At 35.1% G+C, this 27,337-nt stretch overlaps 1 protein-coding gene across 1 annotated transcript in view; it reads right to left on the bottom strand.

Annotated features, from left to right (window-relative positions):
• cntnap5b (contactin associated protein family member 5b) overlaps positions 1–27,337 on the bottom strand; it is a 95,784-nt gene that overhangs the window by 46,402 nt on the left and 22,045 nt on the right. Inside the window, exons 2-8 of the mRNA XM_051095051.1 lie at positions 26,934–27,044; positions 23,899–24,092; positions 20,405–20,552; positions 11,384–11,587; positions 6,889–7,073; positions 5,977–6,120; positions 516–780 (exon numbers count right to left, since the gene is read on the bottom strand). Of these exons, the coding sequence (XP_050951008.1) occupies positions 516–780; positions 5,977–6,120; positions 6,889–7,073; positions 11,384–11,587; positions 20,405–20,552; positions 23,899–24,092; positions 26,934–27,044 (1,251 nt within the window). The remainder of the gene's footprint in view (positions 1–515; positions 781–5,976; positions 6,121–6,888; positions 7,074–11,383; positions 11,588–20,404; positions 20,553–23,898; positions 24,093–26,933; positions 27,045–27,337) is intronic.

Raw genomic sequence — 27,337 nt, 5'->3', positions numbered from 1 at the left:
TAATGATAAATAGCTACTGCAGTTGTTATTATAACAAAAACTATTTTACTGTTATTGGAAAAAGTATTATAGTTATAGCTATATGTATTATAGTTTTAGTAATAAAATAATAAAATAAAATAACATTATTGTATTTCTATTATATAATTATATTACATACATACATACATACATACATATATATATATATATATATATATATATATATATGTGTGTACAAACAAACAAACATTTGTTTTGGTATTTATAATATGTATGTATGTTATTTTTTATATTGTAAATATTATTAATATTTAAAAATATTACTATGTCATTTTTATAATTCAGAAAATTATTGGTAATGATAGTTGCTTGTGATTATTACTACTACATTTTATGATTCAGATTACTACACTGTTTAGTGTTGTATAAACCAGTGGATAAAGATCTGGGCTGACAACCAGACGGTTGTAGGTTTAAACACCACAAGATTCAAACTCCAGAAGGACACACATGTACATTAGTAGACAACTCACCAATGACTATATCAGAGCTTTGCAGCGCTGATCTGTGGTGTGTGAGTCTAAGCTGCCCGTGAACGAGGAGCAAAAGCAGTCTCTCGGACTCTCGCCTCAGCCAGGCCGACAGTAGCATCCCTTCTCGGTTCCACGTCCGGAACTGGAACGTCACCGACAGCGTTTCGGCGGCAGCATCCAACGGAAGCGACAAGAAACTGCTGCTGGAGCTCAAGAAGGTGGCAGATACCAGTTGAGGCTCTGAGCAGGTAAAAGTCACATTTCCCTGAAACAACAGAGTTATGGCAGAGTTAAAATGGAATACTGAACTAAAAAAAAAATATCAGAATATGGGTATGTAAAATGGGTATTTTTGGTGAAGTAAATATTTCAGTGTTTGCACAATACCAAACAATTTCCCCCGAATCTAAACACAAATCCATGCAGAAATATGTTCCTTTCCTTCTTTGACAGGTTTTGCCTGCAGGCAGGCACACTGAGCGACAGGGGAATAAACAGTATGTCAAATGTCAGGACTTCCAAGACTGCAGGTCTCCACGGAAACAGAATAGGGGTCTGTTTTTAGACCAGCAGTCCAATGGCACTGGACAATATAGTGGACAATCCATTGATCCGTCTTTCTGTGTGGTCTAAGACAGTGAGCCACAACAGGACCGGCTCCAGACTGTCGGCCTATCGCATGGTGAACCGCTAGAGGAATAAGAACGTGTTTGGATTCTTTAAGTAAGGAGGTGATGGAGCGCTAGCTAAATACAATCCAATAAAACGCCACAGAAACACCTCGAGCCTGTGGTGACACACTTTGTGTCGTCTAGAAGGAAACACAACTGTTTAAAGCCAAGAAACAACATTTGCATTACCATTTTACATTCATGTATTTCTGAGTAAAAAGTAAGTAAATAAATAAATATTATTTATAAGAAGAAGAAGAAATTAAAGCCAACAGGAAACAATCATAAATAAATAAATAAATATTATTTACAACAACATCAATAACAACAACAACAACCAAATAAATAAATAAATAAATAAATGTATTTATTTTAATTTAAAGCCAACAGGAAACAAACAAACAAACAAACATAAATAAATAAATAAATAAATAAATAAATATTCATTTTCAGATAGGATAAGTCAACAGAACACATTTCATAATACAATTTATACATATATACGGACTGAGTTCAACTACAAATTAATACAATTTCTTTTATCAATTATTTAATTCTACATTAATTTTCCTATTATTACAGTTCATTATTTATCTATTTATATATTTATTAATGCCAGTTCTAAGTAAAAACAATAATCTGCAAACAAACAAACAAACAAACAAATAAATAAATAAATCTCAATTATTTTATTCCACATTTATTTTCCTATTATTACAGTTCTTTATTTATCTATAAATAAAAATAATAATCTGCAAACAAACAAACAAATAAACAAATAAAAAAAACGGTCAACCGGAAATCACACTGACATTCCTATAATGAATTATTTGAATATTCTGTTAAGTAAAAGCAATATTCTGATAAATAAATAAATAAAATAATAATAATAAAAATAAATAAATAAATAAATAAAACACAAATATAATTTAAATTAAAACCTGCAAAAAAATCTGCAAAAAAACATTTGCATTCCAATTGAACCTATATCATAATGAAGTATTTAAGTAAACAAACAAACAAACAAACAAACAAACAAACAAATAAATAAATAGATTAATTAATTAATTAATTAATTAATTAATCAATCATATATAATGAATGAATGAATGAATGAATGAATGAATGAATTTCTTGTTTTAAATCATATACCATAATGAAGTCTGATTTATTTTATTTACAAAACAAGATTAAATATAAATATATATATATATATATATATATATATATATATGTATATATTTGGAATGGACAACAAAAACAAACAACCTTAAAGTTTTAAGTTCACATTTTTGACCAGGGACTCAATTCAAATCAAACAGGTTAGGATACATTCAAATGGAATAAATCACACACAAAAAATGACTTAGACTTTTTGACCTTAGTAATCCCAGACACAGTGTATCCCACATACGCTCTGAAGTCCCACTATGATCGTGGAAGTCGCTCAAGAGACACCATGCCTCATTGCCTGGCTCTAATTGGGCTCCAAAGGCCCCTTAGGAGCCTGTATATTTGCCTCACTGAAAACTTACTGCATAATTGAGAGAGAGAGCCGAGGTGTCCGCTGTGAAAATCTCAGAGGGTGGCACGGACTAAGTGGGACTCGGTCCTCTCCGTCATTAGTACCAGAGTCCCGCTGAACTCCCTCCCGGTCCATTAAAAGATGCAATATCCAGCATGTGGGCCAGATTAATGGCTGCAGTGATTAGCTGTGCTCTGGTGTAGTCCACTGCACTGATGTGACATGATATGACAGCCGACGACAAGCCATTACACATAATCACAGTGGGGAAACGGGCACTAACAATACGAGACCGTAAGAATGGGAACTCGCAAAATTTCCTTGATTTAGAGGACTGTGATTCCTCAAGCCGCAGAACTGGGAAACTGTGGAACAATAAAGCAGGACTGTGGATTTATATTCTGTACTGTATCATAAAAAAAATACTGTCATTATCACGGACTTATGCCAAAATATTCCTACTAAAACAGCTGCTTAAAAAAAAGAGTGCTTCTGTCTGTCTATCTATCTATCTATCTATCTAGTTTCATATCTATCTTTATATATACTCTAAAAGTCTATATCAAACTAGTTCTACTGTATATCCATCTATTTGTATACCCATCTCCATCTATCTACTTGTATATCTATCTGTATTTATCAGGTTATACCTATCCATCCATTTTTCTAGTTGTCCAGTTGTCCATCCATTTTTTACCTATTCAGTTCTTTATCTACCTAGTTCTATATCCTCTCCATCTATAGCTATCAACCCATCCATCTATCCATTCATTCACATGCATCAATCATCAGTTCTCTGATCCATCCAGTCATTCATCCATCCTTTAATCCATATTTATTTAGTTCTCCATCCATCCATTCATATCCACCTAGGTATGCATCCACCCATACATCCATTCATATCCATCCATTCATATCTATGTATCCATCCATCCATCCACCTGGTTCTGAATTCAACATCCAACTAGCTCTCCATCCATCCATTCCTATCCATCTAGTTCTCCATCCATCCATTAATTTCCATCTAGTTCTCCATCTGTCCATTCATATCCATCTAGTTCTCAATCCATCCATTAATATCTAGGTATCCATCCATCCATCCATCCCTCCCTCCATCCATCCAGTTCTCAATCCATATCCATCCAGTTCTCCACCCATCCATTCCTATCGATGCGGTTCTCCATCCATCCATCCATTTCTTAAATCCATATCCATGTAGATCTTCATCCATTTATTTCTATCCATCTAGTTCTCCACAAATTCAATTCTTAATCCATATCTATCTAGTTCTCCATCCATTCTTTCCTATCCAACGAGTTCTCCATCCATCCATCCATCCATCCATCCATCCATCCATCCATCCGGTTCTTAATCAACATCCATCTATTTCTCCACCCATCCATTCCTATTCATGCAGTTATTCATCCATCCATCCATCCATCCATCCATCCATCCATCCATTTCTTTATTCCATATCCATCTAGTTCTTCATCCATTCATTTCTATCCATCTAGTTCTCAATCCATCTATCCATCTGGTTCTTAATCAACATCCATCTAGTTCTCCACCCTTCCATTCCTATCCATGCAGTTCTACAACCATCCATTCATTTTTTTTAAATCCATATCCATCTAGATCTTCATCCATTCATTTCTATCCATCTAGATCTCCATAAATCCAGTTCTTAATCCATATCCATCTAGTTCTTCATCCATTCTTCCCTATCCAACTATCCATCCATCCATCTGGTTCTTAATCAACATCCATCTAGTTCTCCACCCATCCATTCCTATCCATGCAGTTCTTCATCCATCCATCCATCCATCCATCCATCTGTCCATACTTCCATTTCTTAAATCCATATACATCTAGTTCTCAATCCATCCATCCATCGATCCGGTTCTTAATCAACATCCATGCAGTTCTCCAATCATCAATTCATTTTTTTTTAATCCATATCCATTCAGTTCTCCATCCATCTATTCATATCCATTCATCGACCCATCCATCCATCCATCCATCCATCCATCCATCCATCCATCCATCCATCCATCCATCCATCCAGTTCTTAATCAACATCCATCTAGTTCTCCACCCATCCATTCTTATCCACACAGTTCTCCAACCATTCATTCATTTTTCTTAAATCCACATCCATATAGTTCTTCATCCATTTTTTCCTATCCATCTAGTTCTCCATCCATCCATCCATCCATCCATCCATCCATACCTTTCTAATTCTTCATCAGTTTATTCCTATCCATGTAGTTCTCCATCCATCCATCCATGCATGCATCTATCCATCCATTACATTCCTAATCCATATCCATCTGGTTCTCCATTCATCCATCCATCCATCCGAGTCTACAAAGCCACAAACCTTCAAATTTCAAATAACTCAACCATAAAACACACCTCTCGTGACTTATTGCTTTAATCTACAATTATGAACAGCATATTTATGGTTAATATCTCAATACAACCAAAACAATATGAAATAATACAGACATATGAACATCACACTTGTGGTGTAGTCAGATAAGCAGAAACGTGTCATTACACAAAGCCATCCCTCTCATTAAAACCCTTCCTTCATTTCAAAATGACTGTAATTTAGTCCCCAGACCTTTGGCGAGGAGCGATTTTATGAGGTATTCGTCAGCGGATCATTTATGAGGCGTAATCTAAGGCCCGAGCAGCTCTTGGAGACTGATTGCCCACCTTGTAAAAGATATTTTAATGACACGGCTCTCAGCACTGTGGGAATAATGTGGACAAAACCACAATTCATCCTCCTAAAAAGCTCCCTTGTGGTGCCATAGTATACTGGAGACAACTCAAAAAAAATAAAAAAAATAAAAAAAATCTGAATGGCTCCATTTCGCTCCCTGCTGACCGGTCCCACGGAGAACGAAACCAGCGTTAAGATGCATTTTTGGAAAAATGCAGGTGAAAGCTAATGAGAACGAAAATATAAATCAGTCTCTTTACAAACACTGTTTGCGCTCCAACTACCAAAATTCATCACAATCCAAAGACTTGGCTGTAGAAAGTTCTGGCACCTTTCCATGCCGGTGCTATTAGGGAAAAATCACTAAATACTCCGGTCAAGAACTATCCATTATGGATAGAATGGGACGGTGTTGCTAATTCATCAAGACCTGTGGTAATTTTTCTTATTTTATAGCTTTTTCACTGCCCTGACAACAACAATAACAAATGTATGAGATGATCAATAATAAATGTACAAGATAAACATCCTCACCACACTGTAGATCTGAGGTTTGCGTCGTTTGGCCAAGTCGATAATGTTGACGCCGTTGTAGTAGAGGTTCTCCATACATCCATGGAAGTTTTTCCGCAGGAACGTGCCTGGTTTTCCGGGAAGAGGGATTCCTCCGAAGCTGAGCTTTGTGAAATGAATGGGAAAACAACAGCGATGGAGAGGTTTTACAACATAGCGGGAAATGTGTCCAATCATTAGTCAAGTGATTTGGCGCTTGAGGTGTTATGCTTTTAACTAATCAAAATTACATGATTAATATCCCCATGTTTCTACTCCTTAAACCAACATGTTACAGATAGACTCTGTCCAATTTGCAGTATTTTATGCAGAAATAAAATGAAATAATAAAATAAAATGTTTGTATACTTCATTAAATAAAAATACTTTATTCTTATATTTTACATGCATTTTACTAACATATTTCATAAGATACATTTCAAAACGTAACATATGAACAGTATAAACAACATAAATAAAGAATGTAAATGCTATTAAGTGAAAAGGAGATCAAGAGAAGAGCAGAACTGACTGAATTGTCAATCATCTAAAACTTGTAATTAATAATAAATAAATACATGTTTTTAAGATTCCTTAAAGTAATAAATAATAAATACATATAAAGCAATAAATGAAATATAACCCATTTATTTTTAATTGACTCTAGGTAGGATTTCTTTGGAGAGAGAAAGAAAAATAATATTGTCCAGAACGACACATCAAATCTGTTTGTTTTCCCCCCTTCTGGAAAAGACTGTAAATTTATAATAATATCTGTAAAAGTAAAGTGTCCTTAAACTTACCAGCAATGGACTAAAAGCTGCAAAATGTATAAACCACTGTGCAAAAACGTAATAAATAAAACAATGTAAAAGTAACCAAAAACATTCTCACCTCATAATCAACCTCCAGAGAATCATCCAGCCCACCCGTCCTCACGTGTTTGGTTAGTCTGTCCACCGTAAAGTTGATCTGTTTGTTAAACCGCTCGATCAGGACGAAGTGCCAGTGCTGGTCGTCCAGAAGACTTCCCAGAAACACTGAGACATGGCCGCTGCTAGGGTGCGTCTTAGCATCGTCTTGAGAGAAAAAGAGAAATGTTTATGTTTGAGAAATTTACTAACAATATACAGCGTAACAGTGTTATTTCAGTATTTTTATATACTGTTATAATATTTATTAGTATTTTGAATTAGCTTTTATTTTATATTTTCAGTATTTATTTTCTTTTTATTTAAGTTTTAGCATTTTTATTTTATGCGTTTGTATTTCTATTTAGCTTTTTTTTTTAAGTTTTACTATTTTTATCACTTCAACTTGCATTTCATTTCAGTTTTATTTTTTATATTACATGTTGAAAAAGTTTTTTTCATATAAGATTAAGATTTTATTTTATTTCAAGAAAAAAAAATGTTAATAGTAGTCTGTCAGTCGATTAAAATTTCTAATCTAATTAATTACCTGATGTTTCAATTAATTAATCTAATTAAACACAAAATTTGACTGCGAAAATACTCACAAAAAGGTTATTTAAAGCTATTTTTGTGTTAAATGAGAAAGTATCAAGTAGTGATTACAAATGGTAGCTTTAGAAATAAATATTTTATTTGATTCAATATAAAATTAATTACACAAACATTTAGGCCATATCGGCCTTACATAAACTATGAAACACAAAAAGAAGATAATTTGAGAAACATATCAGTATTTTTTGTTCATACAGTGAAAGTAATTGCCAACCAAAACAGCTTTGTTACCAACAATGTTCAAAATTCTTTTAATGTTTCAGAAAGAAAGTTTTGAGTAAATGGTGAGTAAATGATGACAGAATTTAATTTTTTTGGGAGAACCCTTTAATATTTTCATTTTTATTATTATTTTTTTATTTTTATTATTTTTGTATAAGAAATTACACTCTAAATAAGAAACTAAATCTCCCAGCTGGTGGGGATAAATGCCTTTTTGATTCATTCAAATGGCTGATTAATTCAGGAAAGAAGTAAATGGCTCTCTTTATGAATGGGCCTTTGAATCATTGATTCACATGATTCGTTCAAAACGCGGATTCACTCAAACTAAACACCGCTGCGTTGCGGAGATGCACAACAATTCTGCTATGGCTTTAAAGGTAATATGTTCTGTGCAAAATTGAGCAAAAACACATAATATTGTGTTTAAAATATAACACAATATCAACAGAACTTTTCTATAAATCACATTTAAAGTTGTGATATTTCAGAACAAAATTAGCACTTGTGTGATATTCCTCTTGCTGCCCTTGTGATATCGCTTATCATATGATATAAATATGAGACAAAAACATATACAGGGGCATTTTTGCACCAATATCTTGAATTTTAGGGCTTAACTGCATTTATGGAATTGTTGCCCTACATCATATTTGTCAGCAGTCAACTATATGAAAGATGATGCACATGTCTGGGGGCGGGGTCAGCACGTTAACTGCATTAAAATATTTTAAGTGCGGTATTTTTTCATAACTAATTAATTAAAGTGCTCCTATTATGCCTTTTCAAATATGACCTTTCATGCAGTGTCATGTAGCTGTATGTAAATATAAACTATCTGCAAAGTTGTGACGCCGACAGTGCATGATAAACAAAGTTATTGTCTATCAAAAAAAAAAAAGTTGTCAGAAATTCGAATCTTATTCTGTTACAGCTATACGTCACGAAGTAACATATTTGCATAATGTCCGCCCACGTTCTACGTCGCAAACAACTTGCCCGCCCACAAACACAGTAAAATTTCCATTTGGTTTACGTCATGTCTAGAAGACGCTGTTTCCTACGCTGTGAGAGTAAATTTGTTTTATATTCACTTCCAAAAGATGAATCTACCAAGACTGTATTTTCTAGCGATCGTTCAAAATGCATAGTTGTGTATGTTATGTAGTGTAACAACCCCACGTCTTGCTAACCGGCTAACTCACGCTTCTGTAGTTTTGTTGTTCAGCTGTGGGCCCACTGTAGTCTAAAAATTTGTGATTGATGCAGCTTGACTGTCTGTCTGTCTCATTAGTTGGAGTAAAGATAAAGGATGGCACACGAAGCGGCTTTCACACCGAATGTGGAAAGTGCTGCACTATGAAACCCATTCATTTCAATTGCTTGTGCAGTGCACACACGCGCAGCGGAGCGCATACTGGCGTGCAGCAGAGCGCACCACTGGCGTGCACGGCGCGCTTAAAGTTCAAATGAGTCGAAATTTTGCCTCTGCGCTCTGAAGGGCTGCACTGAACCCAGCGGCCAGTGCAGCGCTTTCCAAGTTCGGTGTGAAAGCTGCTTAATGCATCATACAATGCTGAAGTTTACAACATAGAGGTGTGCCCGGTTCGCTTACATAAGCAAATTGCGAGCACTTTCCACGGCAGTCCTTGCTAACTTGTCGATCAGCCACTTCAAGCGCTTCATCGTCAGACTCCGGCTCGAATTGGTATGGTAAAATCGATGCCATCTTTTCTATTTATCGACAAGTCTCTAGGGCTGTCATTCAGTTATGGCAATGGGTTGTTTCAATTTCCGACAAGCGCTGTACGCGGTAGACCAATCATAAAGCACTGCACCATCTGACCAATCACAGCAGTGAGGGCTCACGGAAAGGAGGGGTTTAGAGAGACTGATTCTTCGAACTGCTTCACATGAGTCGTTTACGAATCATTTAGAAATGAGGTAAAATTAAATCTATTTTTGGAGACCTTGCATACATGTAAACCTGTTTTAGGAGACTCATAAAACAATATTAGCAACCTTTAAAATAGCATAATAGGAGCACTTTAAGTTAATGCGTTAAACTGACCAGCCTAGTTAACAGTTTTAGATTTAATCTTAGTTAACAATGTCAACACAATGTAAAAAAAAATCCCATTTATATCATGCTACTAAATGAAACCAAAATAAATTGTTCTCGGAAGCATCCTTTTTATTAGTTGCTAATTTTGTAGCATCTTCATAATGGGCAACCTTAGAAAGAAAATTATCAAACGGTCTCTTTTTCAGCACAGATTCTCAAAACGAGCCATAAATAGCTTGGGAAAGGTGTGCCGTGTGCCGTCTCCTCTGTTTGATCCTTCTGAACTTCCTGGAAAGAAACCTGCCGTATTGATGATAAAAGAACAGAAAGAACAGCGTATCTTGACAAAGTGAGAGAAGCCTGTCAAAAACATGCTCAGCTCATATTTCGCAACAAAATCAAAAGAAAGGAGGACAAAATTGTATTTTGGATGACGAAAAGTAAACTTATTTTTAGCAACATTAATATGTTTTGCATTGTGACACTAATTGCATAACAATTAAGCACATTTTTCTCTAGAAGACAGATATTTGATATGTTTACTACACATATTTTTTAAAATAAAGCAGAAACACAAAATTAGTGGTGTGAGTGAAAAGATTAAAAAAGTATTATAGTATTTTTTATTATAGTAATTTCCTTCATAAAAAAATACTTTAATGGATTAATCCTTTTCTGATTTTTAAGCAAAATAGACACATTATAGTGAGATTTACTCATGAAGGAGACAATATACGGCATCTGAAATTAGCTTTGAGAGCTTTTTGTGGCTTTCAGACAAAGGGTGAATGCAATCGTAAAAGAAAAACATTGTCCTGATAAACACCATCAACATCATCTCGGCTCGGTATACTTAGCAATCAGAGCTCGCCGGTGCTCTTAGCGTAGCGCACAACTTATTCCATCTGACTGCCGGTGCTAATTGAACACGATGCTCGGAAAGCGTCGGGACTCCACATTAGACCGTTCTTTGTGACAGCTCGATACACTTATATGTGATTACGCCGCAGATTTGGCCTCTTAATCAAATCTTTGTTTCACAACTGCCTCTCATGTGATTACGCTAAGATGCCACGATTGTGTATGTGAATGCTTCCTCTTGCTGCATTGATAGAAGAGCTCTACAAAACCCGAAGATGAGGAATAACCTAAACACTGTCACTGTGAATCTCTACAAAATGGGTGTTTTGTGGCTTTTAATTCACATATCTTAGATTTGAGGCTAATTTGTATGCTATTTTACACCTGAATGCTATTTGCATAAATGAAAACACTGATGCAGTCCCTGGATGCATGAAAGCAGAATTATTTGCAAAACTGAGATTCACTACTAAAGATTAAATCATAATAAAAAGCAAGTTGAACTGAAACAAAAAAAAAAAAAGAAAGAATTGAACGCCTGCATTAGCGCCCCCTGTGGCAATGCTGAGAATGCAACACATTTCGTTTTCAGAACATGAAAATGCATGAAATCAGGCTTTTTCAAAGCATTTTATGGCCAGAAGCTTTATGGCCACAGAGTACGTTTCAGGCCTTCATTTTTGAGTTTAAAAGGTTATAGAGAGCTCTCACTCACCCAGATTGATATGCAGGGCCAGGCGGCCCTTATGCAGCTCTAGGGTGATGTAATCGCCCCTTTGCCCCTCTCCATGCACAAGGACCCCGTCCGCGCGTTGGCTCTTAAACCGCAGGGAGATGACGTCTTTCACCGTGCTGGTGGACTTCTGATTAAACCTGTAGAGCAAAGAGCTCCTGCCATTGAAATCTGCAACATCCGACTCTGTGAAATAAAAGGGAAAAAAAATCATTGCCTTAAATACAAAAGAACATAAACCTTGTTTATTTTCTTTTAAAAGCTTTATTTTGTGCAATTTATCAGTTAACGTTTATCTAAAAAGTATTTGCTTTCAAATTCTTTCATTAACAAAAGGACATCACAAATAAGCATGAACAGTGCAAAGCAAAACAAAGCACAATACAAAACATACAAAAAAACAATAAAAATGTATTTTGGAAAGCAAAATAAAAACAAACAAAAAAAAAAAAAAAAACAGAAAAGAAAAGCAAACAACAAAAAACAACAAAGCAACAAGCAAAGCAATAGCAGAACAATACAAAACAAAACAAAGTCCAACTAAAAACAATAAACAACAAGCAAAGCAAAACAAAAACAAAAAAAAATGCAAAGCAAAACAAAAAAGCAAAAATCAAGCAAAGAAAAACAAACAAAACACAACAAAAACACAAGCAGAGGAAAACAAAAGCAAAAACAATGCAAAGCAAACAAAAAAACAAAACCAAGCAAAGCAAAAACAAAAGCAAAAACAATACACAACAAGCAAAATGTAAAACTAAACAAAAATAAAAAAGCAAAGCAAAAACAAAACAATAAAAAGCAAAGCAAAACAAAGAAAAGCAAACAACACAAACCACAACAACAAAACAAGCGAAATGAAAGCAAAAACAAAGCAAAGAAAAGCAACCCACAAAACACAACAAATATATAAGCAAAGTGAGACAAAACAAAAAAGCAAAAGAAAAGCCAAAAAAAACAACAAAACAAAAGCAAATATAAAACAATAAAAAGCAAAGCAAATCAAGACAAGAGCAAAAAAGCAAAGCAAATAACAAAACAACAAAACACAAGCAAAACAAAAGCAAAAACAAAGCAAAACAGAACAACAAAAACACAACAAGCACAGGAAAACAAAAGCAAAAACAATGCAAAACAAACAAAAGCAAAGCAAACAAAAAAAGTGAAGCAAAGCAAAACAACAAAAAAAGAAAAGTAAATAAAATCAAACAAAACAAAAAACAAAAACACAGAAAGACTAAGCAAAACAAAACCATAAAAAAAAGACAAAAAAGAAAAAGCCAAAAAAGAAAAGCAAACTACACAAAACCCAACAAAAACATAAGCAAAAACAAATTAAACAAAAGCAAACAAACAAAACAAAACAAAACAGCAAAACCACAAGCAAAGCAAAACAACTCAAAACGATATACAAAGCAAAGCAAAACAAACAAAATAAAAACAATACAATTCAAAACAAAACAAAAAACACAAAACAAAACAATATAAAAGAAAAAAAAATGATAACAAGCAAAGCAAAACAAAGAAAAGCAAACAACACAAAAGACAAGCAAAATGAAAACAAAAACAAAGAAAAGCAAATCAAAGCAACACAACTAAAACAATGCAAAGCAAAACAATAAAACAGCACAACAAGTAAAAACTACAACTATAAACAAACAAACACAAGCAAAGTAAATAAAAATGAATTAATGCATTAATTATTTAATTAATAGTCCTTTAGCTCTCTTTTGTTTTTTGTTTTTTTCCAAACTGAAAATCTGTTTTTACTCATAACTATGCCAAATAACAGAAATGAAATGTGTTTTTTGCTTTCAAAGTCTACAATATGCAAGTTCATTTATTAGGCGCAAGACCATTTACAAAGAGACAAAAGAAGAATCGCGATTATAAAGAGTAAGACCCGCCTCAAGAGTTAGGGTCAGTTTATTTTAAATTATTACCTTTAAAAAACTTTGACCAGAATTTAAAGAAATATGAAGCCTGTCTCGAAGCAACCCTTCAGAACAAATTCTACCCTGGGCAGTAAAAGGCAGAAATGTGGATTTTGACCCGGACTCAGAGTTCAGACATTACATTTTTGCTCTCTTTCTCCATCTCTCTCCTCGCCGGACGCCGGAGTGCGAGAGACTGAAGCTAACTAGCCGTGACAAGCAAAGCCTCGCAAAGAGCTCGAAGCCGTCTGCTGAATATAGAACTAACACAGAGGGTCCAGGAACATCAGCAAGCGCAATGAGGCTGAGTTAGATAAAGTGGGGAGATCAGATGAGAATATGTTTGCTTTTCGTTTTTTTGCACGAGTTGCCGTCTTGATGGAAGCATGATGCGTGTCAAGATGGAACGATAAGGAAATATAGCTTTATCTCAAAGACTTGCAATCAAAGAGGCACAACAATAATCACCAAATAACCACAGAGCTTACATAAACGGTGACCTTGGGAACTAAAAAGAAAGAAGTTGGAAATACTGCCAGGTTTAAGGAGGGGAAAACTAATGCATATTGTATAATCCTTCCTGAGGGGAAAGAACAAAAACAATGAAGTTCAAACTCGCGACTGCATCTGAACTCAGCCAGACGGCTCGCTAAACATAACACACGGCGGATTTACGTCATGATTGAATAATTTATTATTTAGGATTGTAGATGGTGAAATAAACTTATATTCTCTGTAAATTTTACTGCCTGGGTCCACAGAGATGACGATGAAGATTAAATTGACAGGAAACTTATTCAACGCTGACGCCTTATTACTGACTCAAAGCGGTTTTATTTAAAGGGTTTCATGATCCAGTCATTATCATTATTATTAACATATAAATATTAGACGAAAGACAAACTAAATGAAAATTAGAATGCTCACTTCGCAACTAACTGAAGTAAGAACTTAAATAAATAAATAGTTTTAACAATCAAAACTAATATAACTGACAAAAGCACTAAAATACAGCTAGACATAAATAAATAAATGTTCATTCAAAATATTAATAAAGATAAAGGTATACAAAATATATAAAAAAATATATATAAATAATACTGGATCCAATCAATCTTAAATGGATCATTTCACGCAAAAATATGGAAAAGAAGTGGGTTGGGATATATTTGAAATATGCCTTGTATTTCATTGACATCTTTTTACTGTTTATTTATTGTTAATGATGATGGCCTTTACACTACATTAAAATGATACACATTGCAACAACAACAACAACGACAACAACAAAATATTAAGCGTTATAATTATGATAAAAAAAAATATTATTATTGTATTATAAATTATTATAGATATAACAAAAATATATAAAACAATGGTAACAATGGAAAAAATAAATAAATAAATAGTCAATGAATTAAATAAATATATAGAACACAATAATAATAGTTAACTACTATTAAACAATTATATTACTATAAATAAATAAATACATAAATAAATAAATCAATAAAACATAATAATAATAATAATAATAATAATAATAAATATAAATATATATATATATATATATATATATATATATATATATATATATAATGAATGAATGAATGAATAAATAAATAGAACACATAATAATAATAATTATTATTATTATTATTATTATTATTGTAATAGATATAATATGAATATATTATAAATATAATGGTAACAATGGTAATAAATAAATAAATAAATAAATAAATAAATAAATAGTAATCGAAACAAATAATAATAGAATAGAATTAATACTACTACTACTAATATTAATAATAATAATAATAAAAATAATAATAATAAGAATTATTATTATTATTATTATTATTATTGTGATAGATATAATATAAATATATTATAAATGTAATGTAACAATGGCAATAAATAAATAAATAAAAAGTAATCAAAACAAATAATAATAAAACAGAATTAATAATAATAATTAATATAATTATAATAATAATAACAATAATTATTATTATTATTATTATTATAAATTGTTCGATAATGTAATATAATGTAATATAAATACATTTGACATATAATGGTAACAACGGAAATAAATTCTACTTTAAATTGTTATATATAATGTCAACATTTTAAACAATGTTAACAATAGAAAAAGAATAATAATAATAATAATAATAATAATAATAATAATAATAATAACAACAATACAGCAAAACTGGTCTTAACAGCCCATGGTATCCGACTAAAAAAGAAAATACATCTGTACCATATTTATACCACTCTTTTGTTTCCAAGATTTTTTTTCCAATCACTCAGCACAGAAAATGTGGATGATAAAAGTGTCTATTCTACGTGGGCCTGCTTATTGCTTTAAGACACACACAAAGTTGTCCACAAACTCAGAATTAGACCTCACTTTATCTGTGGGTCTCTTGGCGGCATCAACACAGCGGTGCTCCAATGTGAATTAATGACTGTACAGGGAGTCACACACACACTTACACTCTTGCTACACACTCCTCATTTCAGACGTACACACACAAACAGTTTATACCACGAAGCCACGGCCTTAAATTGCAGTTAGCAGCAGAGGCGCTTGACAGATTTAAAACTAATTGACTTCAGGAGTATTTTAGCAGTGCATGAATAAGGCCAACGCACCACCGAGGACGTCCGGTTTATCCCACACAAGACAAATATGAATCGAGGGAGACCATGCACTATAAAAGTCTCAGACATGTTTGAATTCACTTTACATTTCCCTCTTTTCATGTTTGTCCTCTGTATTTCTTCCAGAGTTGAAGGTTAGCACACACATAAATATGTCCTTTATGCTAACATTGAACGCCGCCACGTGAAGCCATTGTATGTTCTGCGCGTACTAGCAATAATGTAATTACCGAGCACTAATTCACTGCCTGATTCATTCACGGCTCCTTTGGAATGCAAGCCGCACTAATGCTAATGCTAACCTGCCAGCGCTCTGACTTTGAGAAAGCACTAGCGTCTCTGTTATCAAACCCTATTACTGAAATACTGTGTGGTCAGCACCCACTTATCATGTTTGATCAACACGGTAAACCGAGTCGCCCCCAGCGGTGTCACATTCCGCCCTATCTCACGAAATTAACGTTTCGAGAATAAACATGGCAGTGATAGGTCGTCGAGTCAAGCTTTGAATTGACAATCGGTCTTGCTAGTGCACAGACTGCAAACACAAAGCACCTGAGGTGAGACTGAGAGAATGGAACAAGGAGGGTGTAGGGGAAGAAAAAAAAGAGAGAAAACGAGCACTAGCAAGGCTGCGTTATAAATATTTCAAGCGCAAGGCGTGTGGCGCTGGCTACCCTTGAGGTAACCGATTGATTGTTACTCTGCACTTTGATACCCAGGGAAGGCAGGTCTAAACCAACTCAACCCGACTGCAGTAAAACAACATTACAGTGAACTAGCTACAGCTAAAAACACACTAGCTGAACTTTTGAAACCACAGCTTTCTTCCTTCAAGCCATGTCAGTACGAATGTATGTGTTAGATGCACATGATTGTTTAATTTAGTGTGCTCCCAACTCCAAAAGATTTGAAGAAAATCTGCAGCAGCTATTTACACCAAGTGCAAATAGCATGTTTTTTTAGCGATAGATGCTATTTACATCTATCATTAAGAAAATATGCTATTTGCACTAAGCGCAAATAGCGACAGGTGCTATTTGCACTGATTCTGCCTTCACGTGCTATTGGAATTATCGTAAATATGAGTTTCCTTAATGGAAATCAGATGTGAATGGTGTGAGTTGTGTTTACTAGTGGGAAATTCGTAATGATTTTGATAGCAGTGTTTCCAGGTTGGGTGGGCCATAAACTTTAAAGAAAAAGTCCACTTCCAGAACAACAATTGACAGATAATGTACTCACCCCCTTGTCATCCAAGATGTTCATGTCTTTCTTTCTTCAGTTGTAAAAAACTGTGTTTTTTGAGGAAAACATTTCAGGATTTTTCTCCATATAATGGACCTATATGGTGCCCCGAATTTTAACTTCCAAAATACAGTCAAACGATCCCAAATGCGGTTGTAAATGATCCCAGCCGAGGAAGAAGGGTCTTATCTAGCGAAATGATTGGTTATTCTCATTAAAAAAAAAAAAAAAAACATTTAAATACTTTTTAATCTCAAACACTCATCTTGTCTTGCTCTGTCTAAACTCTGTGTATTCTGGCTCAAGACAGTTTGTCAAAAAACTCTGATCGTATTTTCTTCCTCAACTTCAAAAATCATTTCAAAATCAACCTACATCGCTGCAGAAGTACCGACCCAGTCTTTGCAAAGTGAACGTGCAAAGAAGATCAAACACCCTTAACAAAAAAGGTAAAAGAGCGATATAGGATGATTTTGAAATTGAGGGAGAACATGAGATGGGAGTTTTTCGAAAGACCCTAACTGTCATGAACCGGAACAAAACCTGGCAGAGTAAGACAAAATGAGGGTTTGACATTAAAAGTATATAAATTGTATTATTTTTATGAAAATAACTGATTGTTTCGCTAGATAGCACCTTTCTCCCTCGGCTGGGATTGTCTACAACCGCATTTGGGATCGTTTGAAGCCGCATTTAAACTACATTTTGGAAGTTTAAAATCGGGGCACCATATCAGTCCATTATATGGAGAAAAATCCTGAAATGTTTTTCTCAGAAAACATTATTTCTTTACGACTGAAGAAAGACATGAACATCTTAGATGACAAGGGGGTGAGTACATTATCTGTAAATTGTTGTTGTTGAAGTGGACTTCTTCTTTAAACATGGTGGAGAGGACAAACATTGCTGCTGTCAATTTTATTCTTACAACTGCTACATCAATTTGTCTTGATGCTAAAGTAGCATATTTATAGCCTACATATGAACAATCACTTAAAGCGTAATAAGCATGTGTTTGAACGAAATTCCAGAACTGTAGCCAAACTGACTATCTAGCACGGTTAATGTTTATATGATTGTCAACCAATGGGATGCTACATTTTATTATTTTCGAATACAAAGTACTTGAATGTGACAAGCTCGTAATCACAACTTCATAAATGGGGAAATAGGAAATTTACAACAGCACGTGAAGGCAGCATAAGTGAAAATAGTATTTTTAACAATATGCTATTTACACTAAGTGCAAATAGCGATAGATTCTTTATACACAAAGTAAAAATAGTAGGGCTGGCAAACGATTAATCACGATTAATCGCATACTAAATAAAAGTTTGAGTTTGCCTAATATATGTGTGTGTACTGTGTGTAATTATTATGCATATATAAATACAAGCACATTCATGTACATATTTAAGAAATATTTACAAGTATATGTATTTATTATAATTTTTTATATCATTTATATTATATATAAATAAAAATATTTTGTACATAACATATTTCTCTTAAATAAATGTGTGTGTATTTATATATACATAATAATTACACACAGTACACACACATATACAGTACTAGGCAAACTCACACTTTTATTTTGTAAGTGATTAATCACGACTAATCGTTTGACAGCCCTAAAAAATAGCATATTTTATTAGTGATTAGCTATCTGCAAAGAGTGAAAATAGCAGTATTTTTACCTATATGCTATTTACACTAAGTGAAAATAGCAGTATTTTTACCTATATGCTATTTACACTAAGTGAAAATAGCAGTATTTTACCGATTTGCTATTTACACCAAGCGCAAATAGCGATAGACTGTATTTACACTAAGTGAAAACTGCATATTTTTTAACGACAGATGGTGCTATTTATGCTAAGTGCAAATAGCGATAGATTGTGTTTAGACTAAGTGAAAATCACATATTTTCTTAACGATAGATGCTATTCACGCTAAATAAAATTAGCGATAGACTATATTTGCGCTAAATGAAAACTGCAGATTTTCTTAACGATAAATGCTATTAATGGAATTACAATCAATGTTTGAGTCTTCCGTCAATAGGACAAATGCAGTAAAAGAACGTTTGCTTTGACGCGTTTGGTTTAAACAGCTCGTTCATGTCTTTGTACAGATATCAGAATATCCCTGTGTGAGAAACAAGTGGATCGTTTATTTTTAATGGCATCCCAGATCGTGTCAGCGGATTGTTCGGAGCGTTTCGTTTTGTAAACGAGGCACAGTGTCATGTATAGTTCACAAAGAAACAGTTGTTGAAAGATGAAGCGATACTAGATCTGACTGCAGCTGCATCACAAACGGTAAGTAAATGATTTCATAATGCTTTGTCTGGAAATGACCGTTTTATTTGGATTATGTTGTCAAAATACTCACATGCAATAGCGAGGGGCCGGGGCATAGATACTGTTTCCTATGCAATGACCAATGACGCCAATCATGACAGTGGCGTAAAAATAAATAAATAAATAAAAAACTTATTAATATAAGTAAACCTCAGTAAATGCCTTTCCAATTTGATATGTCATGTGAAAAGGAAGAAGAGTGAGTTTTGCAAAAGGTGAATTCGAACGATTGCGTCAAAACATAATTGCTACACGATTTAGTAATAGTAATACAAACAGCTGTTAAAATTTTGTTATTCGCTACAATGTTCATTAAACATTAAATACAACAGCACAGAGAAAGGGAGCCATTTATGGATTCTTTCTCTGCTTTTCACTGTTGCTTAGCAAAATACTCTGTTCATGGTTTTATATAACTAACAACAGTGGCTCTAACATGTGATCAAATGTGACACAAATCTTATTGGGTGGCCAGTTTTCTTCACAGTAAAATTGAATAATCTGTGGCATTGACAGTTTGCAAATAAATACTTGTGTCAGTTTAAACCAATGCATTAACAGCCTTATTAAAGCCTTAAATTAAAATGTTCATTGCACTGAATTTGCACACTAAATATTCATCTTGGTGTCAACAGAACTTAAGGACGTCAGAGCTGCAATATATTCCATATTGTGACATACATCCGAGGGAAATGACATAGAAAATAGACCGAATGAATTTCCATTTCATCACAATTTTCATTGTGAATACATACCAATTATACACCAAATGCACTCACTGTATGCACAGCCGTAGACCTCCACTCTGAGCCCCATCCATCCCCCGGGACTCCAGTCCACTGGCAAGAACCGCAGAAATCGTGTTCTTATGGAGTGCGAGAGCTTGTGGTGAACAATCCCATCTGAATTTGTGTTTCCAGGGAATGTCTGTAGAAAGAAAAACTGTTAGTTTGCACAACAGTAACTTGTCCAAGATTTGGCCTTAATACATACACTTCAAGTGTTAATGAGTCAATATAATATCGAACAAGGTCTTCCTGCTGGATGGAAGGCCTTTGTTGAGGTGCAGCCACATTTACCACTGTTAGGGGAATTTTCATGGACAAAAACATTTCAGCTCATTTCAGGAAATGTATGTGATGGGCAATTTTGCATGAGAGGTTCAGGTTGATCCCGTCCAATTCCCCAAGGCAGATTTTGTGACTTGTACTGTTGTGAATGTGGGTACTGTTTTTTCTTAGCGCACAAAAAGTATTCTCGTAGCTTCCGAAAATTAAGAATGAACCACTGATGTCACATGGACTATTTTAATGATGTCCTTACTACCTTTTTGGGTCTTGAACGTGGTAGTACCATTGCTGTCTATATGCAGGGTCAGAAAGCTCTCGGATTTCATCAAAAATATCTTAATTTGTGTTCTGAAGATGGACGAAGGTCTTACAGATTTGGAATGACATGAGGGTGAGTAATTAATAACAGAATTTTCATTTTTGGGTGAACTATGCCTTTAAAATTAATGTGTTACTAGCTCTCCCACATCTATTAACATCTAATGAGTGAGGTTTTCGTAAACTTTGAGACATATTTCCAGATAAGGAGAAGTCCACTTCCAGAACAATAATTCACAAATAATTTACTCACCCCCTTGTCATCCAAGATGTTCATGTCTTTCTGTCTTCAGTCGTGAAGAAATTATGGTTTTTGAGGAAAACATTTCATTTTTCTCCATATAATGGACTTCATTGGTGCCCATTTGAACTTCCGAAATGTAGTTTAAATGCAGCTTCAAAGGGCTCTAAATGATCCCAGCCGAGGAATAAGGGTCTTCTCTAGCGAACCGATCAGTCATTTTTTTCCAAAAATTAAAATTTGTATACTTTTTAAGCACAAAAGCTCGTGTAGCACAGGCTCTGGGATGCGCGTCTACGATGTTACGAATTAGTAATCGGTCGTTCTTGAATGATTCATTCATTTTGAACAAATCTTTACCGTGACTCGGGAAGAACGAGTCGTCTCAGGGAGTGATTCGTTCAGTCACGCATGTGCAACAGGTGAGGTGAGCTAATCATAGACTAAAGACCCAGGTAAACAATGAATTAATATTTTCTGTTTCTTATAGCATTACAGTTTTGTCTTGTTTGTAGTGTAATCAATGTTTGTGTAAGCAGTAGATGTTCTGCGTGACCTTTCAACGTGATTCAACAGTATGTAGCTTCGTGAACTCACATCCCAAATCCTGTGCTACACAAGCTTTTGTGCTTAAGTTTTAAAAATTATTTTTCGAAAAAAAATGACTGATTGTTTTGCTAGATAAGACACTTCTTCCTCGGCTGGGAATGTTTAGAGCCCTTTGAAGCTGCATTTAAACTACATTTCGGAAGTTCAAAATCGGGGCACCAATGAAGTCCATTATATGGAGAAAAATCCTGAAATGCTTTCCTCTAAAACCATAATTTCTTCAGGGTATCTGCTTGTAAACAAAAACATTTTATTCTAGCTTCATGCATTTTTTTTTTTTTTATAAACACTTGAACGTGGGTAAGTTTCATAAATAATACAAATAAAAAAAAGGACGTGTGCAAAGATGTGCAAAAGAGCCCCTAGCGTATAACACTGAAAAAACAGATTCTCAGAGCACAAGTATAGCTCAAATATGCTTAGACTTTATCTAAGTATAAGTCAAATGTACTAAATGTCATTTTAAGTAAATTTCTGAGAAGCATATAAATCACATTTCTGAGAAGTACATAAAAAGTATACTCTAGTAGCCTTTCCTATTTTTTAGTTTAAAAGAAGTATACTAGCACACTTGAATAAACTTCTTTTTTGTAAGGGTTGGCTCGTTAGCATGTACTTTCACACTTACTTCTTCATTCTATTTCTTCATTGACTGCCCTGAGAGTTGCTAATGAAAGCCACTTACAAAAGTCGAAAAACTGACATTGCAGTTACTGGGAATGTTAACGGTTAGCTTTCAGCACATACTTTAGTCAACTTAGTCTTAATTAGCATATAGGTTTACCTCAAAGAAACTCTCGCAAAGTCAGAGAGTTGATTATCTACACACAGAGCTGAACTTTTGCCAAGCTGCGTTTACCTAAGATTTAAAAAACTAACACAAAAAGTTAGCAGGGTGCCGCTGGCAGCGTTAGTTTCTTTAAGCTGCACTCAAAGCGCCACTGCTAATCTAAACCTCCAGTTTTAGAATAGCCGGGGGGTCCTACCTCCAGCTGTAGAGCCTACCAGAAAAATGGCACGACCAGAAGGCAACCTACCGCTCTTTAAAAATGTTCCACGTCTTTTAATCTTCTGCTCATTAAAATGCTTCACACCTTCAAAGACTTCCATTAAACTCCGTTCTCAAACTAATCAGCACCTTTTTTCCTCCCGCTGAGTGGAAGATAAAAGGACCAAACATAAAACCATCATCGAGAAAAAAATTAAATAAAACTAAAGTTGTAATGAGATGAATTAGCCGCGGAAAACATATACACCACCTCCACCTTCAGCTCTCTGTGTTTGTTTAGCCCCAATGATTACATTAGCAGGAATCCAAGCTTTCGTAATGAGAGACGACGTAGACGGCAGGTAAGATCTCAGTAATGTTTCGCCCCAGATCTCTTCGAGCCGCGCTAAATAAGAACGCCGGGGAATGATGGAGCTTTGAAATGACTAGTATTGATTCAGAAGAGGAGGGTGAAGCCCATTTGTTTGCCTGTAAGTGTGGAGGCAATGCAACCGCTGTCTCTTGCGGCGCAAGGGCCGTGCCGATCGATTCCAAAGTTGTCAAAATAAAACTATCAAAAAAAGAAAACGTAATTCAAGTCGGGTAGACAAGATTTTCAGCTGCACTGCCAGTGACCACTGAGGTCAGGAGAGCATGAAATAAGTTTTGGAAGGGATATAAAGCCACGTCACTCAAAACAGAGGGTGCGTTTAATCTTAGTTTGGGCGATTAAGTGAAACTCAAGTCGGTAATTAAAATTTAAACATTTAGTGGGTGGCTGGTTTTCGATGGGATGTGTGCACCGACAGTGTCTGACAGTGTAGGGGAGGATGCATTAATTTATCCTAGTAAATTATTATGATTTAGTTAAAGATACAGACGCTTAATGATTATGGGTGTGCGCGCATTTTATTCCGGTCATAAAAGCCCCCCTGATCCACATTATCCAGAAAGCTTTTACAGTGCTTATTGCGCCGGCCGAAGTACTAATGCATTATAAATATAATAAAAGGATGGATTATTTATAAGAGTACTTAGTTAACTCACCCCTATGTTGTCCTCTTGTCTGAACTGCTTCCAAGCTCTTCCTGCATCACTGTACAGCAACATGTAACCCGTAACCCAATCAGGGCTTCCGAAACGACCTTGGGTCGCCACAGCTGTGACCTCAACCCGTTCTCGCAAGTCCACCTGCAGCCATCTTAGCCTGTCTGTTCGTTCTGGAGCCCAGCCACCACCTCCTAACACAAAAACAGAAGGGGTGAATTGCAACTGAGTTCAGGCACAAGTGAATAAATAAAAGAAATAGATCAATAATAGGAAAAAACATCAATAATTTAAGCTATCAACTTGTGTTGAGTATGCCAGGCTAAAAGGTACGTTTTTCGGCAACATTTTGTAGAGAAGAAAGTAACGATAAAGCACTGCTCAGACAGAAGTTACTTTTAAACCAAGTAATTTTGCGTTACTTAATGTGGAAAAACCCCATGACCAACTTCAATGTGTTGCGAAATCTGTGGGCGGAATATATCGGCCATTAAAAAGTGATGAAAATTTACTGAACAACTAGTAGCCTGTTAACTTATTTTACTACACAAAAAAGTAAAATTCTACACAAAGTTATGTTTTCATCACCCTGTTTTTATGCACATTTTAAAGTATCGCATAAGAAACGAATGATGGAAACTGCAATTTTCGATATAAACTACCTTAATTCGCAAAAGCGCTTTTATACTCGCTTGAGGTGGTTTTTGACTTGTGTGAAAAAGGGTTAATGCAAATAATGGCCGAATAAATTCCTCGATGCGTATTATAAAAGTCATGAGACTTTGCGCCATAGGACGGCATAACCTGACTAACCAGTGGACCAATCTTGTTTCACAGCATTTGAAATGTTATAGTCAATTGAAATGCCTGAGCAAAGTCTGTCGTCACAGTATTTCTATGTAATTGCTTCCTAGAACCACTTTACACGACTGCATTCCCAAACAGCAGGCGTCCCCTCCGAAAGAAATTACTGTTTGCTTTTGTCTGCTGGCACTGAGGTGCTAGTATGTATTAATAGTTACATTCAGTCACTTCTCCTACTTTTCTTAGTGATATTTATTACCAGTTTATCAGAAAGTGACGATTTGAATTGATTGACCTTTAAACAATATTTGATTGATGATTTGTGAATATATTCGAAGTAGTTCACTTTAAGCGAATGCTTAACCGAAGTATCTTGGGGAAAAAAATAAAACTTCCACCAGCTCACTTGAGCATAGCACAATGTTAAGTAATTTAACATTCTGTCAAGCTACAATGCTATTTACAACAAAAGCTAGCATGCTAATGATAATACAGCTATTTTAAAAACTGTTGTTGAAGTGAAAAGCGCTAAATTGGTAGCATTGCTACTTTTGGCTAGCTTCCGCTCAACGCTGTAGTTAATTAAGAAACATCCTTTCATTACTAAAAGATAAACATTTAATTAAAGGCAGAAAAAGGTTTTTGAAACATTTAGAAGCCAGCCAAGCCTCGACTTCAGACAAGCCTGCCAAGTGAGCTTTTTTTAAGCTTGTCTGTTCACGCTAATTAGCTCAGTAAATCTAACTTACATTGGCACTGTATCTATTAAAACACAGAGCAAATGGACAGCAAACTCAGCGCTACGCATAGCGCAAGGAGCTGCTCCACTAACACAACCGTACTAAGCCAAGGAGGTGGGTGTCACATGGGTGTCCCTGTCACTGTTAAGCAGTAATTCACTGTTTGGTCTGCTTTCGACCTATAAGTCAACTGAATTACAATCGAATCGACTCTAAAAGGCTGAGTAATGATGGCTAACACTCCATCACAAGACGTACTGGGTATTTATCCCTGCTGTGCCATATCAAATGACAGAATTTCAATTTTTGAATGCACTCACTGTTGAAAAATCCTGCATATGCTGGTTAGGTATGTTTTGAAGCATGGCTGCTGGTTTGAGCTGGGTTAAGCTGGTCATGTGCTGGTCCTAAGCTGGTCCTGAGCAGGAGCTAGTTGCTTAGGACCAGCACATGGCCAGTTAAGAACCATCTTATGACCAGCTAAGGACCAGCATAAACCAGCTCAAACCAGCAGCCATGCTTCAAAACATACCTAACCAGCATATGCTGGATTTTTCAACAGGGCTGGAGTGCTGAACAGACTCCAGCATTAGCTAGACCAATGCTAATGTATTTACAGCATCCTTAACTTAAGGGAGTACCATAGTATTATATATAAACACAGTAATCAACCAGTGCCATCCCTAATAGCGCACATACATCTCGGAGACATCTATTTCTGCAAGGCGTATTTATTACCCAGATAGCACACATACATCTTCAAGATGTCTGTTAAAGATCACTTGATCTGGAAAGCATCTGCTGTGTACAAACATCTGACAGACGTCTGTAAGATGTAAGTTTTACATACATTCTAAATCATAAACATGTTAAAAACATCTAATAGACGTCTATTTGACATCTGATCCTGTAAGTCCTATTGACATAATGCAGATAAGCAAACACTTGTCTTGCAGATGTAAATGCAGACCTCATATAGACATCTCCAAGATGTATGTGTGCTATCAAGGTAGAGTGTTTGCTCTTCTGCAATATGTCTATTGGATGTTTCCTATTAGATGTCTTTAATATGTTTAGAAGAGCAAACACTCTACCCTGATAGCACACATACATCTCGGAGATGTCTATATGAGATCTGCATTTACATCTGCAAGACAAGTGTTTGCTTATCTGCAATATGTCAATAGGACTTATAGGATCAGATGTCAAATAGACATCCATTAGATGTATTTAACGTTTATGATTTAGAATGTATGTAAAACTTACATCTTACAGACGTCTGTCAGATGTTTGTACACAGCAGATGCTTTCTAGATCAAGTGATCTTTAATAGAGGTCTTGCAGACATACATGTGCTATCTGGGATATTAATATCAAAATTGCCATGGTATTAGCATCTGATACTATCACTGTAAATTTTACTTATTAAATAAAAAAATCTAATATAAATACTTGTACAACATTTTCACATTTTATACCAGGATTACTTACCATCTCTTCTGTTGAGTTTGGCAAAATATGGCGACTGACTCTCGGAGGAAGATGAGGAACTCTGGAATGACGTAGGAGGAAGGGCAGAAACCAGCGGCCCATTGCAGTGATCTAGAACAACAGGAGAAACAGATTAGCCAATCAGATTTGACATTCAAGGTTTGTGATTGACTCGATTCTGGTATGGAATTACGACTGTTCATAAAACCAGCTCCCAATGGGTAATGGATCAAGTCCCCTCCTTTGTACTTTCCCCATTTTCCTCTTCACCCCTACAGATATAAAATGGCTTGTGAACGCTGCAAAGCTAGTAATTGTGATTGTTAACACCCTCAACCTTGGCTGAAGATACCAGTTAATGGACCAGAAGAAACCAGTCTGTAGTACTCACGGGCTAAACTTCA

Source organism: Labeo rohita, chromosome 22, assembly GCF_022985175.1.
Source record: "Labeo rohita strain BAU-BD-2019 chromosome 22, IGBB_LRoh.1.0, whole genome shotgun sequence".
Lineage (NCBI taxonomy): Eukaryota > Metazoa > Chordata > Actinopteri > Cypriniformes > Cyprinidae > Labeo > Labeo rohita.
The sequence above is the reverse complement of the archived record's forward strand: the minus strand, read 5'-3'. Positions and strand labels throughout refer to the sequence as shown.